At 40.4% G+C, this 20,377-nt stretch overlaps 1 protein-coding gene and 1 long non-coding RNA gene across 5 annotated transcripts in view; one reads left to right on the top strand and one right to left on the bottom strand.

Annotated features, from left to right (window-relative positions):
• The window catches only part of KDM7A (lysine demethylase 7A), an 88,960-nt gene extending 79,242 nt beyond the window's left edge, over positions 1–9,718 (top strand). Inside the window, exons 15-20 of the mRNA XM_017499795.2 lie at positions 653–750; positions 1,239–1,387; positions 1,520–1,728; positions 3,402–3,484; positions 5,718–5,991; positions 6,589–9,718. Of these exons, the coding sequence (XP_017355284.1) occupies positions 653–750; positions 1,239–1,387; positions 1,520–1,728; positions 3,402–3,484; positions 5,718–5,991; positions 6,589–6,683 (908 nt within the window). The 3' untranslated portion in view covers positions 6,684–9,718. The remainder of the gene's footprint in view (positions 1–652; positions 751–1,238; positions 1,388–1,519; positions 1,729–3,401; positions 3,485–5,717; positions 5,992–6,588) is intronic.
• LOC108283453 overlaps positions 1–20,377 on the bottom strand; it is a 150,229-nt gene that overhangs the window by 100,485 nt on the left and 29,367 nt on the right. Inside the window, exon 3 of one of the 4 annotated variants that reach the window (XR_005195625.1) lies at positions 5,302–5,586. The exons of 2 other annotated variants lie outside the window; for them this stretch is intronic. This is a non-coding gene — a long non-coding RNA (uncharacterized LOC108283453). Of the gene's footprint in view, positions 1–5,301; positions 5,587–5,907; positions 6,136–20,377 lie in introns of those variants that run through there. One more of the 4 variants, XR_005195624.1, reaches the window with a different exon arrangement.

The raw sequence follows: 20,377 nt of genomic DNA, 5'->3' as shown, positions 1-20,377 counted from the left end.
ATTCCTTTTTATTTTAAAAAGTAGTTCAAATAAATATTTTGATACTTGACAAGTAAATGTTTCAGATTAACTAACATTATTTAATCTATGTTGAACACCCCAGTTCCTGCTAATCTGGGTAAAACTGGCACTGCTGTAGTTGGTGATTCTGCCTATGCACACATGCCAGGAAAAAGGTGCTAGTCAACAGGAATCCATCAAACCACTGCTGTATGGCAGTGCCTCATGAAAGAGAAAGCCCAGTTTATAAGCTTGTTGAATTCACTCTACATTAATGCTTTTTACATTTGGGAAAGTTATCTTTTTGTTTTCTAGTGATATAACTTATGCAAAAGGAGAAACGCGAAAAGCATCTAGTAGCTATTTCGTTTCAGCATTTTTTAGCTATCAATATAAGGAATATACAATTATGTTTAGTAAATACCACACTTATATTTGAGAATATACTTCAGTCTGTATCTTGGCCAATTAGGGAGAAAGACCTTGAGAGGAGAAAGAAATGAAGAAAATAAAAGTGGAAAAAAAGAAGGATAGAACAAGAGAGATTGAGAGACATCACAAAGCTGGATGGACTTTAAATATCACTTTGTCACCTTGTTCGCCATAGTCGAATGACTTTCTCTTTTTCTCTCAACCTTTCATTCTTTTTCAGGGTTTTTTACACATGTGAAATCAGAACTCAGGAGTAGACCATCAGGATATTCTGATATTTCTGAGTCAGAAGACTCCGGACCCGAGTGCACTGCACTGGTACGCCTGAGACCCTGTGGCTTGTACGTTATTTGATCGAAAGATGAGCACCCATGTAACTTCTCCTGGAAGGAAGGCAAATGAGAGCTTTTCCCAAAGCTTGTCTCCTGACTTACTGTAGCACAGGGTCTTCATGTGGTGGTCACTGTACACACACCATCATGTGACCACTCACATTTGAGAAATACAGCCTTTGTCTGATTTTGGAAAGGGTGGAGGGAAAGACTCTTCTGCTTTTACTATTCTTGTTTCATATTTCTCATAGATTTTATCTTACCTTAAAGAAAGCTTGTACTGTGGATTTTTTAAATCAAGGTAATATATTCATGTAGTTAATATTTTGATTTTTCCTCATGTGAAATACAGAAATAATTCCATGATAATTAAGTTTCTGACTTTCCCTAGATGTATAAAATCTTTTTGGATTAATTTGTACAGACGTGGTCAATTTCTTATGTAGCTTTGTTTCCATGTAAATATTATCTCAGAAAAATAATTTTACCACTGAAGAGTCTGAAAGTTCAGGTGATGAAAAGAAACAAGAAATAACATCCAACTTTAAGGAGGAATCTAATGTGATGAGGAACTTCCTTCAAAAGAGCCAGAAGCCATCTAGAAGTGAAATTCCAGTTAAAAGGTAGGCTTGCTGATAGTAGTAGTCTTATTATACTGTAAGATAAATACTATGACATTTTTTTTAGTTTTAAATTTTACCAAAACTGTCATCGGAAAAACTAGACTCTTGTGTTTTGGATCATCTCCTCTTTAGGGAATGTCCTACCTCGACGAGCACAGAGGAAGAAGCTATTCAGGGCATGCTATCTATGGCAGGGTTGCACTATTCCACTTGTTTACAAAGGCAAATACAAAGCACAGACTGCAGTGGTGAAAGAAGGTCTCTCCAGGATCCCAGCAGCTGCCATAGCAGTAACCTTGAGGTTAGGCAGTTGTATCGCTATGATAAACCAGTGGAATGTGGTAAGAAACATAAATTGTCAATTTCTAAAAAGTAACATATGTTGCCTAACTTAATGGCTCAATAATCCTTATTTAGGTTAGAGATTATGAGTAAGGCATGTTCATTACACATCTTTAAATGCGTTAAGAAGGTTGACCAAAAAAACCGCAATTCTGACATACCATGTAAGATGGAAGCAGAAGAACTCAAAATGAATTACCTGGGATTGACAAATGTGTTCACTGGCATCATTCTACCATTGCTGTTGCAAGCCAGTTAGTAGTATTTCCCTTTTACAGGCAGGTTGATCACAGTGGAAGGAGTGTTTTGGTGCTTTAAATGGTCAGCTAACTTTGAACAATCAACCCTTTTTCCTTTTATGAGAAGAAAAACAAGTTTTGAACTGTTTCTTTCTGATTGAGGCTATTGTTTCTCAACTTGAAAAGAAAGTATTAGGAAGAGAGAGTCGACTTGTGGTAATGTTAGGCATGCCACATAGTGTTTTCTTCTTTGTGCCTTTAGAGAAAATGTTTGTATCCCAAAAAGCCTGAGGAGGACTGGGGAAAAGATAGTACTGTGTTAAAATTGAATGCCTATATAATAATTGTGTTTGATCCTACATAATTATCAACTGTGTACCAGGAGCTTGACATCCATTTCACTTAAATAATTTTTTTTTGAGATGGTCTCACGTTGTTGCCCAGGCTGGAATGCAGTAGCACAAACACGGCTCACTGTAGTCCCAACCTCCAGGGGTCAAGCAGTCTTCCTGTCTCAGCCTTCCAAGTAGCTGGAACTACAGTTGCATGCCACCAAACCTAGCTAATTTTTTGACTTTTTAGCTTCTGGGCTGGGGTACTTTCAGGTTGCTTGGTGCCAGGGGGCTGCCCTTTTTTGACTTTTTGTAGAGATGAGGTCTCAACTATGTTTCCCAGGCTGATCTCCAACTTTTGAGCTTGAGTGATCCTCCTGCCTCTGCTTCCCAGAATGCTGGGATTACAGGTGTAAGCCACCATGCCTGGTTATTTCACTTAATTCTTAAAACAATAATTGTAGGTAAAATTTACTCCGATTTTACAGGTAAAGGAAATAAGACTTAGTGAAATTAATTTAACTTGCCCACACTTCACATAGATATTAGTCAGTGGTATTGGAATTTGAAGCCAGGACCATCTGATCTCAAATTCTTTGCTTATTACCTGCTTTTATTCTATGTGGAAAAATACACCATTTTTAGAGAGAATTATTGCATTGGTTTTACATATACAATAAATAGGTGGCCATAGAATTTGATTCTAGATCTTCCAGCATCTAGCCCAAAACCCATTATATAAAGACAGTCTTTGAGGCTAGTCTGAGTGTGGTGTGGTGTTTATAACTAATTGATCACGAACAATTACATATTTCTTTGTTCCTTCTCCATCTCACTGCTTCACTTGGCTAGCAAATGAATGAATGAATGAAGGCAATCTTTGAGAGAATTGAAAGAATTAGCATAATAGGTTATGAGCTGGTGACTTGTTTTTGAGAGGGAAAGGCATATAGTGAAAGTACACAAATGAGTATCTAAAGAGTTAATATGTTTTTAAATAAAATGTCAACATAAATTTACTTTCATTTTTAAGCATTAGGCTAATTTTGTCATTTCAGATCAAGTTTGTACAAAGTTACTTAAACTAAAACTTCTCTTTAGGATACCATGTCAAGACTGAAGAACAAGACTTGAGGACTTCCTCCTGGATTAAACAGTTTGATAATTCTAGATTTAATCCTCAGGTATGTTCAAAGTTTGAAACCTTAAAAGGAGATTTAAAATGGTTATTAACTTTGTTTTTGCTTTCTTTTTTAAAATTGTATCAACTGGTTATCAAGTGCCAGATCTAGGCAGCCAAAAAATTATAATTAAATCCACATTTGAACAACTGTCCATTTTGAGAGATGCTGAAATGATGACTAACATAAGGCTCATGGATAGAATGCGATCTGGAAAAGAATAATTTATTCAAGGAAGCAGTTAAAAAACCACTGGCTGCCAACCCCTGTAGGTTATATCCGGTTAGAATGAAATATTAAAGGAAAAGAATATCATGAAGTTCTCTTTTTAATCTCTGATGCTGTTTCTTGAATGGTTTTGGATACCAAATTTCTTTGAGCATTTCATGAAAGTTACAGATTATCTTTCTAGATTAAACATTGATGATAAACACGACTTTTGCTTACATTACTCACTATTTGTGCTACTACCACCCCCTCTTGCCCCAGACCATCCACTGGCTCCAGGTTAAGAACCTTTGATGTAAAAGAAAAACCTGGATGTTTTAGGATCCCAGAATATTAATGCTTATGCCAAACAAAATGAACCCAAAATAGCAGTTCTGAAAAAAGTAAAACGTTACCAATAGCACCAAACAAGCAAAGTAATACAAACTTTTGCTGCAAACCTTGGAAAATGGCAGCCAGAGAAAGAATAAAAAGTTTTCATGTGACAGTGGGGCCCCAAACCTCTCTAACTGAAGCACACGTAAGAAAGAAAGTAAATCAGCAAAGGCAGGAATATTGCCTCTAGTTCTCCTTCGTGTGAAGAAACATTTGTGGGGGAGAAGGGAAGGAGGGAGGAAAGGGGAGGTAGAGGAGAATATGAGTAGACTGTTTAAGAAGTGAAGGGAAAATCTCTTGTGAAAAAAGCTTTCACATAGCACTGAAAGACCTCAGCAGAAGTGAAAAGGGCCTCTTAGGTTTTGCCATCTTCCATAACTCTGGGTTGATTGGAGGAATGAACTAAAATCTCTGGAGGAGGAGATACCTGTATATATAGACAGAATAGACTCTACCCCTAAATATGGAACATCATTAATCTCTGAGTAGTGGAATAATGGGTGGTTTTTATTAATATTTTCTTTATTTGGCTTAGCAATTACTTTTATAATAAAGAGAGGCAAGTTATTTTTTTAAAGGAAGTTTTTGTGAGTATACATTCTTTGACTAGAAGGATATATTCCAGAGTCAAAGGTCATAAGAAATCTTGTTATAATTTACTTTTGAGTATATGATTTTATAGTGCCTCACTGTAGCTGGTCATAAAGTTTATCACTTATTAGCACTATATAGGATTATGTAATGTAAGCTATTATTTAAATCAGGCTTTTTTTTTTAATAATTGTTTTTGAAAATAAATGAAGACATAGAGGATAGATAATTAGCATAATGAAAACTGGTTTCATGAAACAGTCACACTATGGTGGACTCTGTTCACATCTAGTCTATTCCTTTCTCTTTTTAATGCTGGTTATGACCCTCTCAGTTAATTTCAAGACTCACCAGTCAGTAGCATTTTTTTCCCCTTGAAAGTTGACTCAGTAGTCTTAAGAGACTAAAACAATAGTTGTAGTAAAAGGAAAACATCAAGCTTGGGACGCTGGATCTAAGGATTTTCTAAAAAACAAATACAGTGGAGATGAACCTGACCGAAGATAGGTTCTAAAAAAGAACATCACATATGTAAGGTCGGAGGGAACTGTGACATGCCAAGGAAGCGGGGAACCCATTCCCCCAGTTCAGGGTCCCTGCATGGCACATGCTTATTGAGTGGAGTAGCAAGTAGGGCGCAGTGCCTGTTTTCATTGTTCTTTCTCATTCTTTCCCCTTAACTTGTGATGCAACTTCAAGATCCAAGTCCTTCAGAGCTGTTAGGTCAGTGGACTGAGATGACATCATGCAGGAGTGGTCATCTGTGGCTAACTTTCACACGTGTCTAGAGGAAGGACATTTCTGACTGTATATGATGGTCATCATGGCAGTTTAGGTGTAGTCTCTGCACTGAAGTTGTTCAACATCTCATGCATCATGGACAGCAAAGTGATGGCAGTATACACAGGTTACTATGGGAACAAAGAAAATCAGAATTCAGTAGTTTGTTTCTTCTCACTTGACTTTGCCAGTGTGTGCAGAGAGCTTGAATACCTCATATAAACCCTAAAAATTCAGCTTCATTTCCTTCCTCCTCCTTCAGGATCTAAGTAGAAGCCAGAAATGCATCAAAAAGGAAGGTTCATCAGAAATTAGTCAGAGGGTACAAAGTAGGAATTACGTGGACAGCAGCAGCTCAAGCCTTCAGAATGGAAAGTATATGCAGAATTCAAACCTGACTTCAGGGGCGTGCCAGATAAGTAACGGCAGTCTAAGCCCAGAAAGGCCAGTTGGTGAAACTTCCTTCTCATTGCCCCTTCACCCCACCAAGAGACCGGCATCAAATCCACCACCTATCAGCAACCAGGCAACAAAAGGTAACTTTCACACGTGTCTAGAGGAAGGACATTTCTGACTGTATATGATGGTCATCATGGCAGTTTAGGTGTAGTCTCTGCAGTGAAGTTGTTCAACATCTCATGCATCATGGACAGCAAAGTGATGGCAGTATACACAGGTTACTATGGGAACAAAGAAAAAGGATATCCAAGTCAGCTCTGAGGAGCAGGAGACAGATCCTAAAATCAGAGCACAGGGGTTAGCCAGGCTGAGCTGGGAGAAGTGACAGAATAAACAGCTTTGAAGGCAGAGGAATGAGCCTGAGCCATAGCACAAAGGGGAGAAACAGGATATGGGGTATTTGTGAAATTGTAGTCGGTTTTGTTGCCAAAGCACAGTTTAATGCGGGACCAGAAAGAGCCCAGGCTGAAGAGTAGGCAGACCAGACTGTGGGAAGGCCTTACAGATAATTTGATGAGGTGGAAGGGTTTTAAACACTGAAAGTCCAGAAGTGCGACTTTGTTCATGCAGAACACCTAAGGGTTTACTTGTCACAGAGCTCTCCCTGTAGTCTTCCAGGTGCCCTCTTAAGTGTGGTTTTCATTGCTATTTATACTCCTTTTGGTGTTTTATAGGTAAACGTCCAAAAAAAGGAATGGCAACAGCCAAACAACGTCTTGGGAAGATCCTTAAGTTGAACAGAAATGGCCATGCACGTTTTTTTGTGTGACAGAGCTGCTGTTGCAGCCATTCTTCCCTTTGGAGACCAGTCTAGGGGTGCAGGAGCCTGGAGCTTCTGCCATCCCCCTGCCTGGAGCAGTTTGTGTGAATAGTAAGAACACTGCCCGAAGAACAGAATGAACCTGATGCTGCATTTTCACTGTGCCACACCCACTCAGCAATAACCATTTTGGACCTGGTGGGGGAGAGGAAGAAGGAGGGTAGAACCTTAAAAAGAGACCTTGAACTGGAAAGGGTCTCTTGTCAGGGCTTAAATTTTATTTTGTTGTTGGTAGTGTCTGGATGTATTTTCAGTGGTAGGGTAAAGAATTATCAATAATTTATTTAACAGATTTTTTTTTAAAGTTAACAGCTTTTAAATTCTTTTTTTAAAGCTATTTATTTGGAAGATTTCTGGAGAAATATCTCACTAATTTAGATGTAAGAATGTGACGGTTTTTAAATTATTTTTGATAGTGTGTGTGTTACATGTGGGGAAGAGCCACGGTAACAGTAACTAGTCTGGACTCTTAAATTTGATATTCAGGTTAAAGTCTTAAACAGGGATTTGATGCATTAATTATTTTAAATTAAGATGTATATGAAAATCATTTTATTTTATATATTTCATGTGTTTTTTATAAGCTATTAGCTTCGCTTTTGCTAACATCCAAGGTGCATACTGTTATCCAGGTTGATTAACTTATATCTCACTTCCCTCTGCACTCCCATCATTTTGTGATAACCCAGTGAGACTCTTCTCTTTGCAGGGAAACACTTTCATAACCAATGTGTAAGAACTCCATAAAAGATCCCTCATTTTGTTTGACATTGTGATTTTCTTCTCAATATTAAAAAAAAAATAGGCTTTTGCATTTTCATTTCTGCTGATAATATCTGGGTCCCAAAGAGAACAGCTTTAATATCTTTTTCCTATTTTAGGGAAAAGTATTATAAGTTTGGTTAAATTGTCATGTTTATAGTTTTTCCAAATACATTTGTAACTACAGTGGGCCTTCTTCATACTGCTGGTGTTGCACAACAGGACTGACACCTGCTGCAGAGGTTATATCTTACGACGCTTTTATTCACCATATCTGATTTGTTGAAAATATTTTTGACTTAGGATATTCAAATCTGCATAAGCCGTAATATATAGGATTAATACTACATTAATTTGTATAGAAGCAAGCATGTTGGAATAGATTTTTTGTGTGTATTTACTTTTTCATTTCTTAATTTTCTAAAGAATTATTTAAGATATGGATTTGGAGTAAAATGGGTGCTTCTGGCAGTTTATTCCATCTATCCTAATCTGACAAGTGCATACTGAAGTTAAGTATCCGGTTAAACTTTAATCATTTATCTCCTTTATGTATAATTTTTACTAAATGCAGATTTCAGTTGCTTGTAGTACCCATTTTCCCTTTTTTTCCTTTCATGGCATAAAAATAAGCGATTTCTGGGGGTGGGGTGGAAATGTTCTCAAGTCTGACAATAGAGCATTTTACAAATTCCTACAAAGAAAATATAGGCAAATAGATAAAATTTACTTTTGTGGGGAAGTATGGCCATATTATGGATTTGTCTTTTTTTACTCAGCAATATAGCAGGACTTAACCCTTCTGTATTATCACTTGAATTGCTAATAAGAAAAAAGTCTATACCATCATCTTTCATGGTTGCATTCAAATGTGTATTTTCAAAGAAAAATATTTCTTAGTGTCTGCATTCCAAAATTTCATGGGATAAATATCAAATAGTTTATGAAGTAGCCTTGCTGGTTCAGATGGACCAAAGTCTGAATCTTATCTGGGTATCAGGAAGAAGACTTTTGTGAAAATCCTCAGTGTCTGTGAACAACCTGTGTAAACCCTGTCTACACTATGCCAAAACCAGTGGGAAGATGGGTAGAGTCATCTTATCTCAGGATGTCAAAAATCTGGGTTTGACTGATTCCCTTACCTTCCCATACAGTATATTCTTGTGATGTGTTGGTTTTCTGTAGATCCTGAGTTGGTGTTAACAATAGTCATGTTTTTATTTTGGTTTCGAGAAATAGGAGGTTTAAGAGCTATAATTTCCTTTTCCTGTAATACCATGATCTGTTTTTTTTCTTTATGTTTTTCACAACTCTGAGTATTTTCAGTTTTTTTAGCCACAAAAATTAAAATGAAACTTTATTTTTGTGAATTAAAATGAAATTTATTTTATTTTTATGAATTAAAATTGTGGCCAGTATCCACTGTGTTCTTAGGCTGAGGAAAACTAATTTGGAATAGCCCGTATGTGGAATTCTAAAGTGAAGGTACTATGTATTCATTGTTAGTAGTTTTAGCTCATTAAGGGGCTAAGTCAGAAAACTTTCAGCAAGGTAATAGAACCACTAATATAATCCATGTATCTTTTTCTGAATTGGTGAAAATTCGGCCACTGATCCAGTGACTCCTAGTTAAACCTCTTATAACATTACTGGCTGTGATGCATCCCTATAGCTCATGGAAATAGCTGAACTTTGTGATAACTGCCGCCAGTACCTGGGCTTAACAGTAATAGAGAACCTCATTCATACACCATACAGACACAACAACTTAGGAAGACAGCACTGATAGCATTTAGCTAGTTGTAAGCAAATACAAATATGTAAAATTGAGAATTATGAGTTAACATATGCAACTTTAGTAATAGTAATAGATGATAATTTTCCTGTATTGTTTCAAATAAGTGACTCTTCAGCTGGGATCCATTGGATTGTAATTCACAATGTCACATAATATGCTTTTTAATATTGATGAATGATGTAAACAATATAAAGTTGGCAGTTTGTAGTAGTCCATTATGCTAGAAATACATTGCACTTCATAAGTATCAGTTGATTTTTAAGCGTAAAGAGTTGAAGATTCTGACTGAAATCATAAACTCAGAGAAAACAAGTCCATCTTTATCACTAATTAGCTTGAATACTTTTTTTTTTTTTTTTTTTTTTGAGACGGAGTTTCACTCTTGTTACCCAGGCTGGAGTGCAATGGCGCGGTCTTGGCTCACTGCAACCTCTGCCTCCTGGGTTCAGGCAATTCTCCTGCCTCAGCCTCCTGAGTAGCTGGGATTACAGGCACGCGCCACCATGCCCAGCTAATTTTTTGTATTTTTAGTAGAGACGGGGTTTCATTATGTTGACCAGGATGGTCTCGATCTCTTGACCTCGTGATCCACCCGCCTCGGCCTCCCAAAGTGCTGGGATTACAGGTGTGAGCCACTGCGCCCGGCCAATACTTTTCTATTTTTAAATAATCCTAATTACTGCCTTTTCAATGTAGTCTACTGTATTTATTCATATGGGATCAACAGGTATTTATCAAACATCTACTGTGCGCCCAGCACTACCTAGTACTGTGGGGGAATATAAAGTTGCAGTTGTGGTCTCTGCCCTTGAAGGTCTTCTCCAGGAAATTAAAACTATTATTTTCACCTCTAAGCAAACATGAGCAAAAGAGGACCTGTTCATTAAAAAACACCCTAACTTTTTTAGTTTTAACTGAGATATGCCACTGTAGAAGTGAAAGTAATTTCACAATTTAAGAAACACTTCAACTTGGTAATTTAATATGGTCATACAGGGACTCAGTGTAGCGTGCCAGGAAGCAGAAGACCTGGGTTTTTGTCCAAGTTCTGCCATTTAGGTATCAGCTGTATAACCTTGATTAAGTCACTTATTCTTTCTGAGTCTGAGTTTTCTCATTTGTAAATTTGGATTAAAATGTTTATTATGATAATTAAGAAAAACATAATCTTATTGACACTTCATACTTACAGAGAACTTATTAAGTGAAAACTGGTAATTAATGAATGCACCTTTATATATATATTTTTAATGAAAACTAATGTTATTCATGATGTTTGTTTTATATCAAATATATGCCCAGGGCATGCTACTATAAAAATCCGAAGAATCTCCAACAAGGTGCTGGATTAAAATCAGACTTTGTGCTTGAAGTGGAAAAAAAAGAAATGAGGTTTATGGATAAGAGAGTGAGAATGTGTATCCTCAAGTACGTTAGGGTGATTTAACTGAAAGATGGCTTTTGGTTTTTCTGGAAGAATTAGGAAAGTACCATCCCCAAAGGTTCGGCATACTCTTTAGGTACTAAAGGTGAAGGAAGTCATGAAATTAAATGACTTAGCAACTCCCCAGGGAACTTGTGGGGCGAATGAGGCAGAATGGTGAGAATGCACAGACAGCTCTGGGTTGGGTGCCAATAGCTTGCTCGGTAGAGAGAAACCACTGTAGAAAAGGAGACTCCACCAGACATCTTCGACAGACAAGATTCTTTCTGGCTTTTTCAAAAGATGGTTTCTGCAGCAGTAAGACTATAGAGTTGATTAGAATAATCATGTGACCCAGTATGCTACTGCTAGGTGTAATTATCAAAAATTCATTTTTCTCATTAAATATTAAGTTAATTGCTTATCACATAAAGAGAAGCTAGAGCTCACCAGTCTTTTCTTGGTGTCCTAGACCTTCCTCTAAAGCAGTCTTGAGAAGGTTGCGCATCAGATCTTTAGCCTAGACAGAGTGTCACTGGTAAATAAAGGAGACACAGGAAACCCAGAGCGGGCAGTGATTTGCCTGGGGATACACAATGGATCTGGGGCCTCTGATACCTTGCTTCCAAAAATAGCCCCTGGTTTGTGATGCTGTGCAGCCTCGGCTTGTCCTGTGGGATGATGTTGATATACTTCCTTGAAACCAGGTGGAAAGAAAGGGGAAGAATTTTCTTATTCTGTTGCTGTCGAACATAATGTAATTTTAATACTGTAGCCTTCCCAGAAGCCCTTCCCTTTTTTTCATGCTATAAAGTCAAATATTTGATATCCTTAACATAAATTTTAAAAATTAAGGTCATTAGGAAGTAAATGTCTATTTCCAAAGCAATTAGCTTGTTGTGATTGACTGATTTTATCCTTCTATAGTATTTTTTTCCTCATTTTAATTGAGAGGAGAAAATAATACTTTATTGCAATATCCTTAGATTCTCCCCTTCACTCTGGTGCCCTTTCTAGTGTCTTAACACTTTGACTTAACAAGTATAACATTAGATTTTTTTGTTAAGCCTTTTTGAAACTGTATTCAGTGATTCTACTAAGTTTATCTGCTCTGCACTATTTCACTAATAAACCCTGGCTACCACGTAGCCCTTGACCTCCAAGTAGTTTACCTATGCAAGACCTGTGACATTCTGAATTCACTTTTTTTTTAATTTCAGAAAGTAGTCATAAATGGAGCTTAATTATAAAGGTAAAACTGTCTCCAACCAGTTTTATTTTGGCCATTTCCTTTTCAAAATGTCAGCTGTTTTCCTCCAAGATTTTTCACCAAAACAATGATCACAAGTGCTGTAATATATAATACTTCACAAGCATAAAATAAGCCAGACATACTCTCATATTTCTTTGGTGTATTTTGGTTGGTAAAACTTACCAGCATTAAATGTGAAATTTAAGGAGGAGTTAATTCCTTGCCTAGAATCATTTCTTCTCTCTCAGATTCATAAGTAACCTTTTATTTTTACAAAGCTACGTATAACTTCCACATTATAGTCAGGGACCTGAGGTGTAACTTGCTAAGTGAACCCCAAGGTTATTTTATCTTACAAAAGAAACCTAAACCAAACTAAGGGCCTTACAGTTTTATGGTTAGACTGAATCAAAAGCTATAACCTCAATTTTTCCAAAAACAGCTTCTGACTGCAAAAGTAAGTCATACAGTTGTTAGGTATGAAATAGCACTGATCAGGAAATGCATCTTCACAGATTGTATTTCCTTCAGAAAAGACTTTTCTACTTTTAATATAAATTAAGCCATAACAGTTTCATGCTGTGGAAAGAGGGTGAAAAGGTTCATTTTAAGAGATTATGTAATGTGAACTTTCACAGTTACTGTGAAATGTCTAACTTTGCCAGTGCTTCAGCAAGTTTTTCTGGGGGGGTGATGGGGAGGGGTAGTATTGGTTTTAGGGGTTTTAAATCTGTGAAATTTGGAGAGGGGACAGTTGTTGGCTCTGGTATTTACTAGTTTTGTAGTAATGTTTTGCTACCCTGACTTTTCTTACTGGTTTTTATGCCCACGGTCCGAGGGGACTGTTGTTGTTTGGGGTGTCTGCGGAATAGCGTCTTGTCTGTTTGTATAGGCAGTCAGTGTGTGTGACACATGTGTCCTTTCAGTCCGGAAGCCCACTGTGTGACAATGGCGTGGGGTGTGGCTGGGAGGTGGGGTGCTGAAGCTTGAAGAGCATTTCTTTGCTGATTCATAACAGTATTTCCCATCTTTTGCCTGCAGGCAGGGAAAGTGTACAGTATTTATTTTGTTTCTGTTTTACTTTAAATTTGTAAGTCTTTAAGTAGCTTACATTGATTATTATAGGGAAGGACAAGTGACTTGTTTAAAGTTGTATTTAGTATTCTTTCCAATTTCTGTATTTTAAAATATTGAAATTAAAATTGTATTACTTCTGTTTTGATTTTTTTTTAGCACTCAGTGTATTTTTTGCCCATTGTTTGAAAGTATAAATGTTGAAAATTGTATAAAATGCGTCCTTGAAAGAAAAAGAATCTGAATTCTATCTACAATTCTGACTTTCTGCTCCCTTTTTCTGCTTACTGAATCGTGGGAGATTATTTAAGAATGTGAATCACTGGGTTCAGCATCTGCTCCTTACTACTTCTGAAGACTTTAATGTGAAAAGTAACATGTTCTATTTTGTTAGTATTGCTGGGGATGAGTGAGGGAAGAATACAAAAGTGTAATTGGCAAGATGAGGCTGAAATGTAGAAATGGACGTGGGCACTTACTGATGAACGCTTCAGACCATTCACAGTCCCCTACCCGGGCATCCCACAAATGTTTCCTAACCACCTGCAGTAAGGCAGGCACTGTTCTAGCATCAGTGCTGCGGGCGTGAGCAAAACCAAGTCCCAGGCCTCAAGCAGCCTGTGTGAGACATGAAAGGCAAGGGACAGCCAGAGGCTGTGGTGGCCTGGCTGGCTGGTGAAGGTAGGAATGTAAGTGCTCTGTGAGGAGGATGAGCTCGGTTTTGGATCCAGGGTCTGAGAGACAAGTCAGGGATGATAAGGACCAGGAAAAAGATCTGGCCTTTTGAGGAGATGAGAAAGGAACTATGGACCAAGAAGGAAGGAGCCCTATAGGCATCACTTCCAGGGCAGAAGAGAAGCCTGGGAAGGAGACAAGTGGGCAGGAAGTCTGTTCCCAAGGAGGAACTGAGCTCAGAGTCCCAGAAACCAGGTGACCAGAAGGACCAAAGACCATACATACCCTCCCTCCCCCTAATACCTGCAAAAGAACAGTGACACCAGAGCATGAACACCTAAACACACCTTGACAGCTGCTTCCACCACTAGAAAGGTATCACCAAAAGCAGTTTGCATCTCCTCCGTCTGCTTTCATGAAATTGATTGGCACCTAAATCTGAACAAATCTGTTCCATTTGTGAAAATCCATATACTACTTGTAAATCTGTGGGTGGTTTGCCCTTCCTGAAGCTCACGTGTTAATGAAACAATGCAGGACCTGCCCTCCTTAGACTCTTAAACCGGTATTTGTGGTTCCACAACAGTGAGATGGCATGAGATACCATCACTGTGGGATGCTGATGATAAACACCAATGATTTTCGAGTAGGATCAAGTGCTATGTTACAGACACGATTTGAAACAGGAGCCCTTACTATATTTCATTCCATTTGAGTACTTACTATGTGCAAGGATATTTTTCTTTCTTTCTCACAATAACCCAACAAGGCAGGTAACATTTCTCATTCTACAGATGCAGCTGAGGCTCAGGGAAAATGACACTTCCAGGTTCACATGAATATAGACATTTTCAATCTCTCTAACTCTAAAGACTATTCTAAACGGGTTTTCTCTAAGTATTTTTAATTATATACTTTTAATTCTTAAGAAGGAATAGATGGTCCTTAGGAATGGTTTGTGTTCTAAAAATTTCTTTCCAGGCAAAACCCTCTTTGGATTGAAAATAGTTTCTTGTGGGGGTTTTTTGTCACTCAGCTAACCTCTCTGAGTCCACTTTCTGGGAGCCGGGCACACGGAAGAAACACTGGTCATCATCTAGAATTGAGCTCAACTTCTAGTGAATAACATAGACTGTAAAAAGTGACATGTGACAAGTGCTGTTAGGATATGGGAACCAAATGTGAATTTCCAAAGGCTAAGAGCTGGCATATGAGTAGAGGCCATGCCCGGTGCACCCCTTCTGCTGGACCTCCCTGTGGCCCCGTGGGGCAGTGCAGCAGCCTCCCTAGCAGCCTTGCCTACCCAGGCTGCTCCCTCTCCAGCCCTCCACACTGAAGCCACATCCTGCCCCCGTCTCCTGCCCCAGCACCCTAGGTGGTCAGCCCAGATAAGGAAGGAGAGGAAAAGGTCTTGCTCTCCCTGCCATCTCTGATAGTGGGGGCTGCCTTCTGTGCCTTGCAGAAGCACCATCCACATCTTCCTCTTTATGCGCTCCTGGGCTCAAGCCTCTCCTTGCCTTGTCCAGGCTTTTCCCAGCCTCTGTCTCCAAAATGCCTTTACACTTTGTAAAGTGCTAATTCTGAAATTTTGTAAATTCAAAAGTATACATAAGTCCTACTATGCCAGAATTGAGAAAAGAAAAAAAAAAAAATGAAGCCTCAACAAGTGGAAAGTAGTATGTGTAAATTCCCTACATTTTTCTTTAAGGCAAATATAACCTGGGACCAAAAATTAGCAGTAACAGTAGGAAATAGTATTTAACCCTCTCTTATGCTTATTTATTTGAGACAAAGCCTCGCTCTGTCACCCAGGCTGGTGTGATCTCAGCTCACTGCAGCCTCCACCTCCCAGGTTCAAGTGATTCTCCTGCATCAGCCTCCCAAGTAGCTGGGACTATAGGCATGCAACACCACGCGTTGTGTGTGTGTGTGTGTGTGTGTGTGCGTGCTTTTCAGTAGAGATAGGGTTTCACCATGTTGGCCAGGCTGGCTTCAAGCAATCCGCCCACCTTGGCCTCCCAAAGTGTTGGGGTTACATGTGTGAGTCACCACCCCCAGCCTCCTATGCTCTTATTCTAGAAGTTACCCTTCTGCTGTTTCTGGGTGCCCTGGAAGAGTCTCATATATCATATATCAATCCCAGCACCATCTTCTCACCTCCTACTTATCACAACCTCCAATTTCAGTTTTCCCATTCAACCTCTAATCTTTGCAAATTTTTGTTTTTTTCCTGTGACAAGGTCTTACTCTGTTTCCCAGGCAGGAGTGCAGTGGTGCAGTCACGGCTTACTATAGCCTTGACCTCTTGGGCTCAAGCCATCCTCTAACCTCAGCCCCCCGAGATGCTGGGACCACAGGCATGCACCACCACCCACAGCTAATTTTTAAATTTTTGTGGAGATGGGGCTTTAGTATATTGCCCAGGCTGGTCTTGAACTCCTGGGCCCAAGCAGTCCTTCTGCCTTGGCCTTCCAAAGTGCTGAAATTACAGGTATGAGCCACTGCGCCCAGCCCAAATTTTTGTCTCTTACCCTTTGGGACCCATATTAGGGTTCTCTAGAGGGGACAGAACTAACAGTGTGTGTGTGTGTGTGTGTACACGTATATATAGTCTATATGTATACACACACACACACACATATGGGAGTTTATTAAGTATTAACTCACACTATCACAGGGTCCCACAATAGGCCATCTTCAAGCTGGGGAGCAAGGAGAGCCAGTCTGAGTTCCAAGACTGAAGAATTTGGAGTCCAATGTTAGAGGGCAGGAAGCATCCAGCAAGAGAGGAAGATGTAGGCTGGGAGCCTAGGCCAGTCTATTCACATTTTTCTGCCAGTTTTATATTCTAACCGTGCTGGCAGTTGATTAGATGGTGCCCACCAGATTAAGGATGAGTCTGCCTATCACCTTTGCTCTTGTGAGTCTTCATTCTAACCTGTTAGACACCATGGTATCTGAGGGCTAGGAACACAGACTGAAGCCAGAGTCAAATGGGTTAAATTCTGGCTCTGCCATTACTAACTGGTTTTGAGCGAGTTATATAACCTTGCTGTGTCTCAGTTTTCTGTGACATACTTATCTACCTCACTAGGCTGTTGAGGTATTAAATAAATGAAAACATGGCGCACTCAATGATGGTGCCCGGCACAAGGAGATGCTGACTGCTGGCCATCAGATCAATCTCTCTGTGCTGCTGTATAGAATGCCATCCGAGTTCCACCAGCTGCCAACCAATGTACTTACCCAAGTTACTGCAATGAGTGTGAACAAGATTAGACTAAAGGCAGGGCATCCACAAGACAGCGAAGGGGACCACTGCCTAAGGGGACAGAATCCTACTGGAGAAGGAAGTCAGAGTCCAGACAATGGGCTAGGGAGCTTGGGGTATATTTAAGTTTCTGGAATAAGCCTACCAGGTGGTTAACAGTGGCTGGTTACCTCTGGAAGGATGGGAATCGGAAGGAGAGATCACTGAGGTTGGGGATTTTCATGCACTTTAGTGTTTTTGTATAATTAAGAGAGACAAATGTGTTCTACTGTGAGGTACATGTTAATTGCGCCCAAGACACATTAATCACACTATCATGCCTGTGCGCAGCCCGTGAGAAATCAGGCCTGTCTGCTCCTGGTGTGATGCACTGACAGCCAGGTGGGATGGGGTGGGATGGGGTGGGTCAGCACTGGTGAATGGGGCATGGTAAATCCTAGGGAGCTTGGCTGCGAAGCGCTCCCTCCTCCCTTCCCTCTCTGCTGTGTTTGGCTTCCATTCCTATACTTTTTACTTTTTTGGTTACTTTTCCATGTTTTGTCTCTCTTTCCAATCAGCCTGAGTTTTAAGGCTAGGACTCTGGTATTCTCTTATCACCAGCATCTCCCACATAGTTTAGTACATCTCTCAAATAAAACAACATTTAGTAAACTCATGAACATAACATTTCTTGTGCGCTCTCTCTCCCTCTCCACACCTCCTGTGCCTCCTCACTCTCCCTCTGGCAGCCATATGGGATACGGGGAGTAGAAGAGATGGATAGGGTAAAAGAGAAATGCAGACAATGGGGAAAGAACCCTTTCCAATTTGAGAATTCTACCAATTATTAAGAACTGTAGAAATTCATCAATATGCCATTAAAAGGAATGAGTGTTTCAAGTTTCTGTAAAATGAGAAAAAGGAGATTTTCCTTTAATGAGACAAATTGTGTGAATGAGCTGGATTTAAAATATATACACCTCACTTAGAACCTAAAACTTGTATTTTGTGTTATAATTGCTTTGTAAACTTTATATAGGTGTGCTTCACTTTGAAAATGTAAAATATAGTCATGGTTAATGTGTAAAACTATAAAACATATCAATAAGGTGGTACCAAGTTATGAAAGGACTTTGGCCACCTGCAGATGACACAGAACAGTATTTTCAGAGCTCGTGAAGAAGACCTCCATGGTTGCTGGGCTCTGCCTTCACTTCGGGGTAGTGTGATGTTTGGAGAAGCAGTTGCTCAGCGGTGCGGGAGGGCTTGCCTCGTAAGACCAAGCACACAGGCAGCCCCAGAGTCAACAAAGATGTGAGTGTGGGCTGGCTGGGGAGAGAGGCCTGGCAGAAAGTGGGGTGAGCCGAACACAAGCTCCCGCCTCGGTTCCTGCAGTCCACCCAAATGGAGGCAACTTGCACTTTGGTATCCAGTTCTAACTCCCCACCTTCAGTCCAAAATGTGCTTCCCTATGAATGGGACTTGACAGTCTTCAGTTGCCCAGGCCAGAAGCCTGGGTGATTGCAAATGCTCCCTCTTCCCACCACTACCAGCGACTCTCTAAGGCTTGCTGGCTCATCCTCACGTGCCTCAGTCCACCTGCTCCTGGCCTCACTTCAGCTCTCACTGGAGCTCTTGGGATCAAGACCAAAATCCTTAATGTGGTGAATGAATCAGATATAGATTCAGCTGTGAGGGAGAGAAAAACCCAGAACACAAATGGCTTAAACAAGATAGAAGGTGGGAGATAGGTGCTCCAGGACTGAGACCACCTCCTGAGGAGGTCAGGGCCAGGATCTGTCCTCTGCTGGTCTGCTGTCATTGGCACATGGCTGCTCCTCACCATCCCAGGTGGCTGCATGCAGCTTGCAGCCTGCAGGGGGAGGAAGGGTGAGCCTGTAATCACTTTATTGTATAGTTTCTCTGTTCTTGAGAGGCTTAAAACCCTGGACTTTGGAGGCCACAGGATTCAAGCAACCTAATGTCTGGCTGGCCTTGACAGGTTACTTAATCTCTCCTGATTGAGTCTTTCTTCAGCTCTGATATAGGTATAATAGTAATTTATACTAAACATGGTGGTTATGAAAAGTAGAGAGATAATCCACAGAGTTTAGCGTTGTGCCTGGCACATGTGCAATAAATGTAATAGTGATTATTTTTATTTTTTCCTGCAGGTCTGTGAATTTTTCTTTTTCTAGACAAAGTCTTCCTCTGTTGCCCAGGCTGGAGTGCGGTGGTGCCATCTCAGCTCACTGCAACCTCTGTTTCCCGGGTTTCAAGTGTTTAATATTTGGTATTTGTCACCAAGATGCCCCAGTTTGTCTGGGGTGGTGATGCTGTCCCCTGCCTGCTGCGGGGTTTGTCTGGAGTGGAGACGTGGCCCCACATGTGCTGTGGGATTGCCTCTTGGTAGCTGCACCCTGTTGCTCTCTGGGTCACTACACACTTTACATCAGGCATCTTCATAGAGCTCTGTGACACTGCTGTCTGTCTGCAGTGCTGCTGCCACGTTGGCCACAGGTGAGAGGTGGGAAAGGCCACACCTCTCTGCCTGCTCCTCCCCAAGCTCCCAAGGTGCTCCCACAGAGTGAGTGTGTCAGGCCTCTCCAAAAGGGTCTGAGCATTGAAAGGAATTGTGAGAAAATGTTTAATTATCCACTCAGTCAGATGATTCCTCACAGTCTAAGGGAAAACGAGCTTCCTTAAGAACAGCCCAGGCCCTGGCCTTGCTTCCTTTTCAGGACCTTCTCTCTGCTTTTGGTTTGTTCTCTGCCAGGGTTCCCTGGAATATGCAGATGGCACTTCCAGCTGTCTGACTGGGGAGTTTAAGATTATTTACAATGGAGTGAGCAGGGGTTAGAGAAAGCAAAAAGGGACAGGCAGCCTCCTGGGGTTAGCAGCAAAGAGGAGCCCTTACCCTCGCTGAAGGTCTGGGGAAAGAAGTTACCAGGATGCTGAGGAAGAGCTGTGTGGAGCTGGCCTCCAGACGGAAGCTGTCGCCTCTGGCACAAGGAAATGACCAGCCTCTCAAGGAAAAGCCCGGGTTCTGTGTGCCCATTTGCACTCTCCTCTCCTCTCTGATCACCTGCCAGCTCCTGGCATAGGTGGTCTCCCTGGAAGGTGGTCAGCTGGAGATGCTTCTGACCCATCCATCGAGGTCAGCCTCTGGGAACACGGAGCAGAATGCAGGAAAGTGGAAAGTGGACCTAGCAGGGCAGATGGAAACTACCCAACACAAATCTTCCACTCCTCAAAATCCCTACTCCTCAAAATCTCCACACCCACCTCTTATTAGAAAACCAACCCCTTCTACCAAGGACTGATTTCACTCTAGGGCACAGCCTTCAATCAACGGCTCAATCACCCAGCAATTCTCCCAAAGCCTGCTATTCAGTCATGAATAATAATG

The sequence above is a fragment of the Cebus imitator genome, unplaced genomic scaffold (genome assembly GCF_001604975.1).
Source record: "Cebus imitator isolate Cc_AM_T3 unplaced genomic scaffold, Cebus_imitator-1.0 Scaffold260, whole genome shotgun sequence".
Lineage (NCBI taxonomy): Eukaryota > Metazoa > Chordata > Mammalia > Primates > Cebidae > Cebus > Cebus imitator.
Note: the sequence above shows the minus strand (reverse complement) of the source record. Positions and strands in the feature narration are given on the sequence as shown.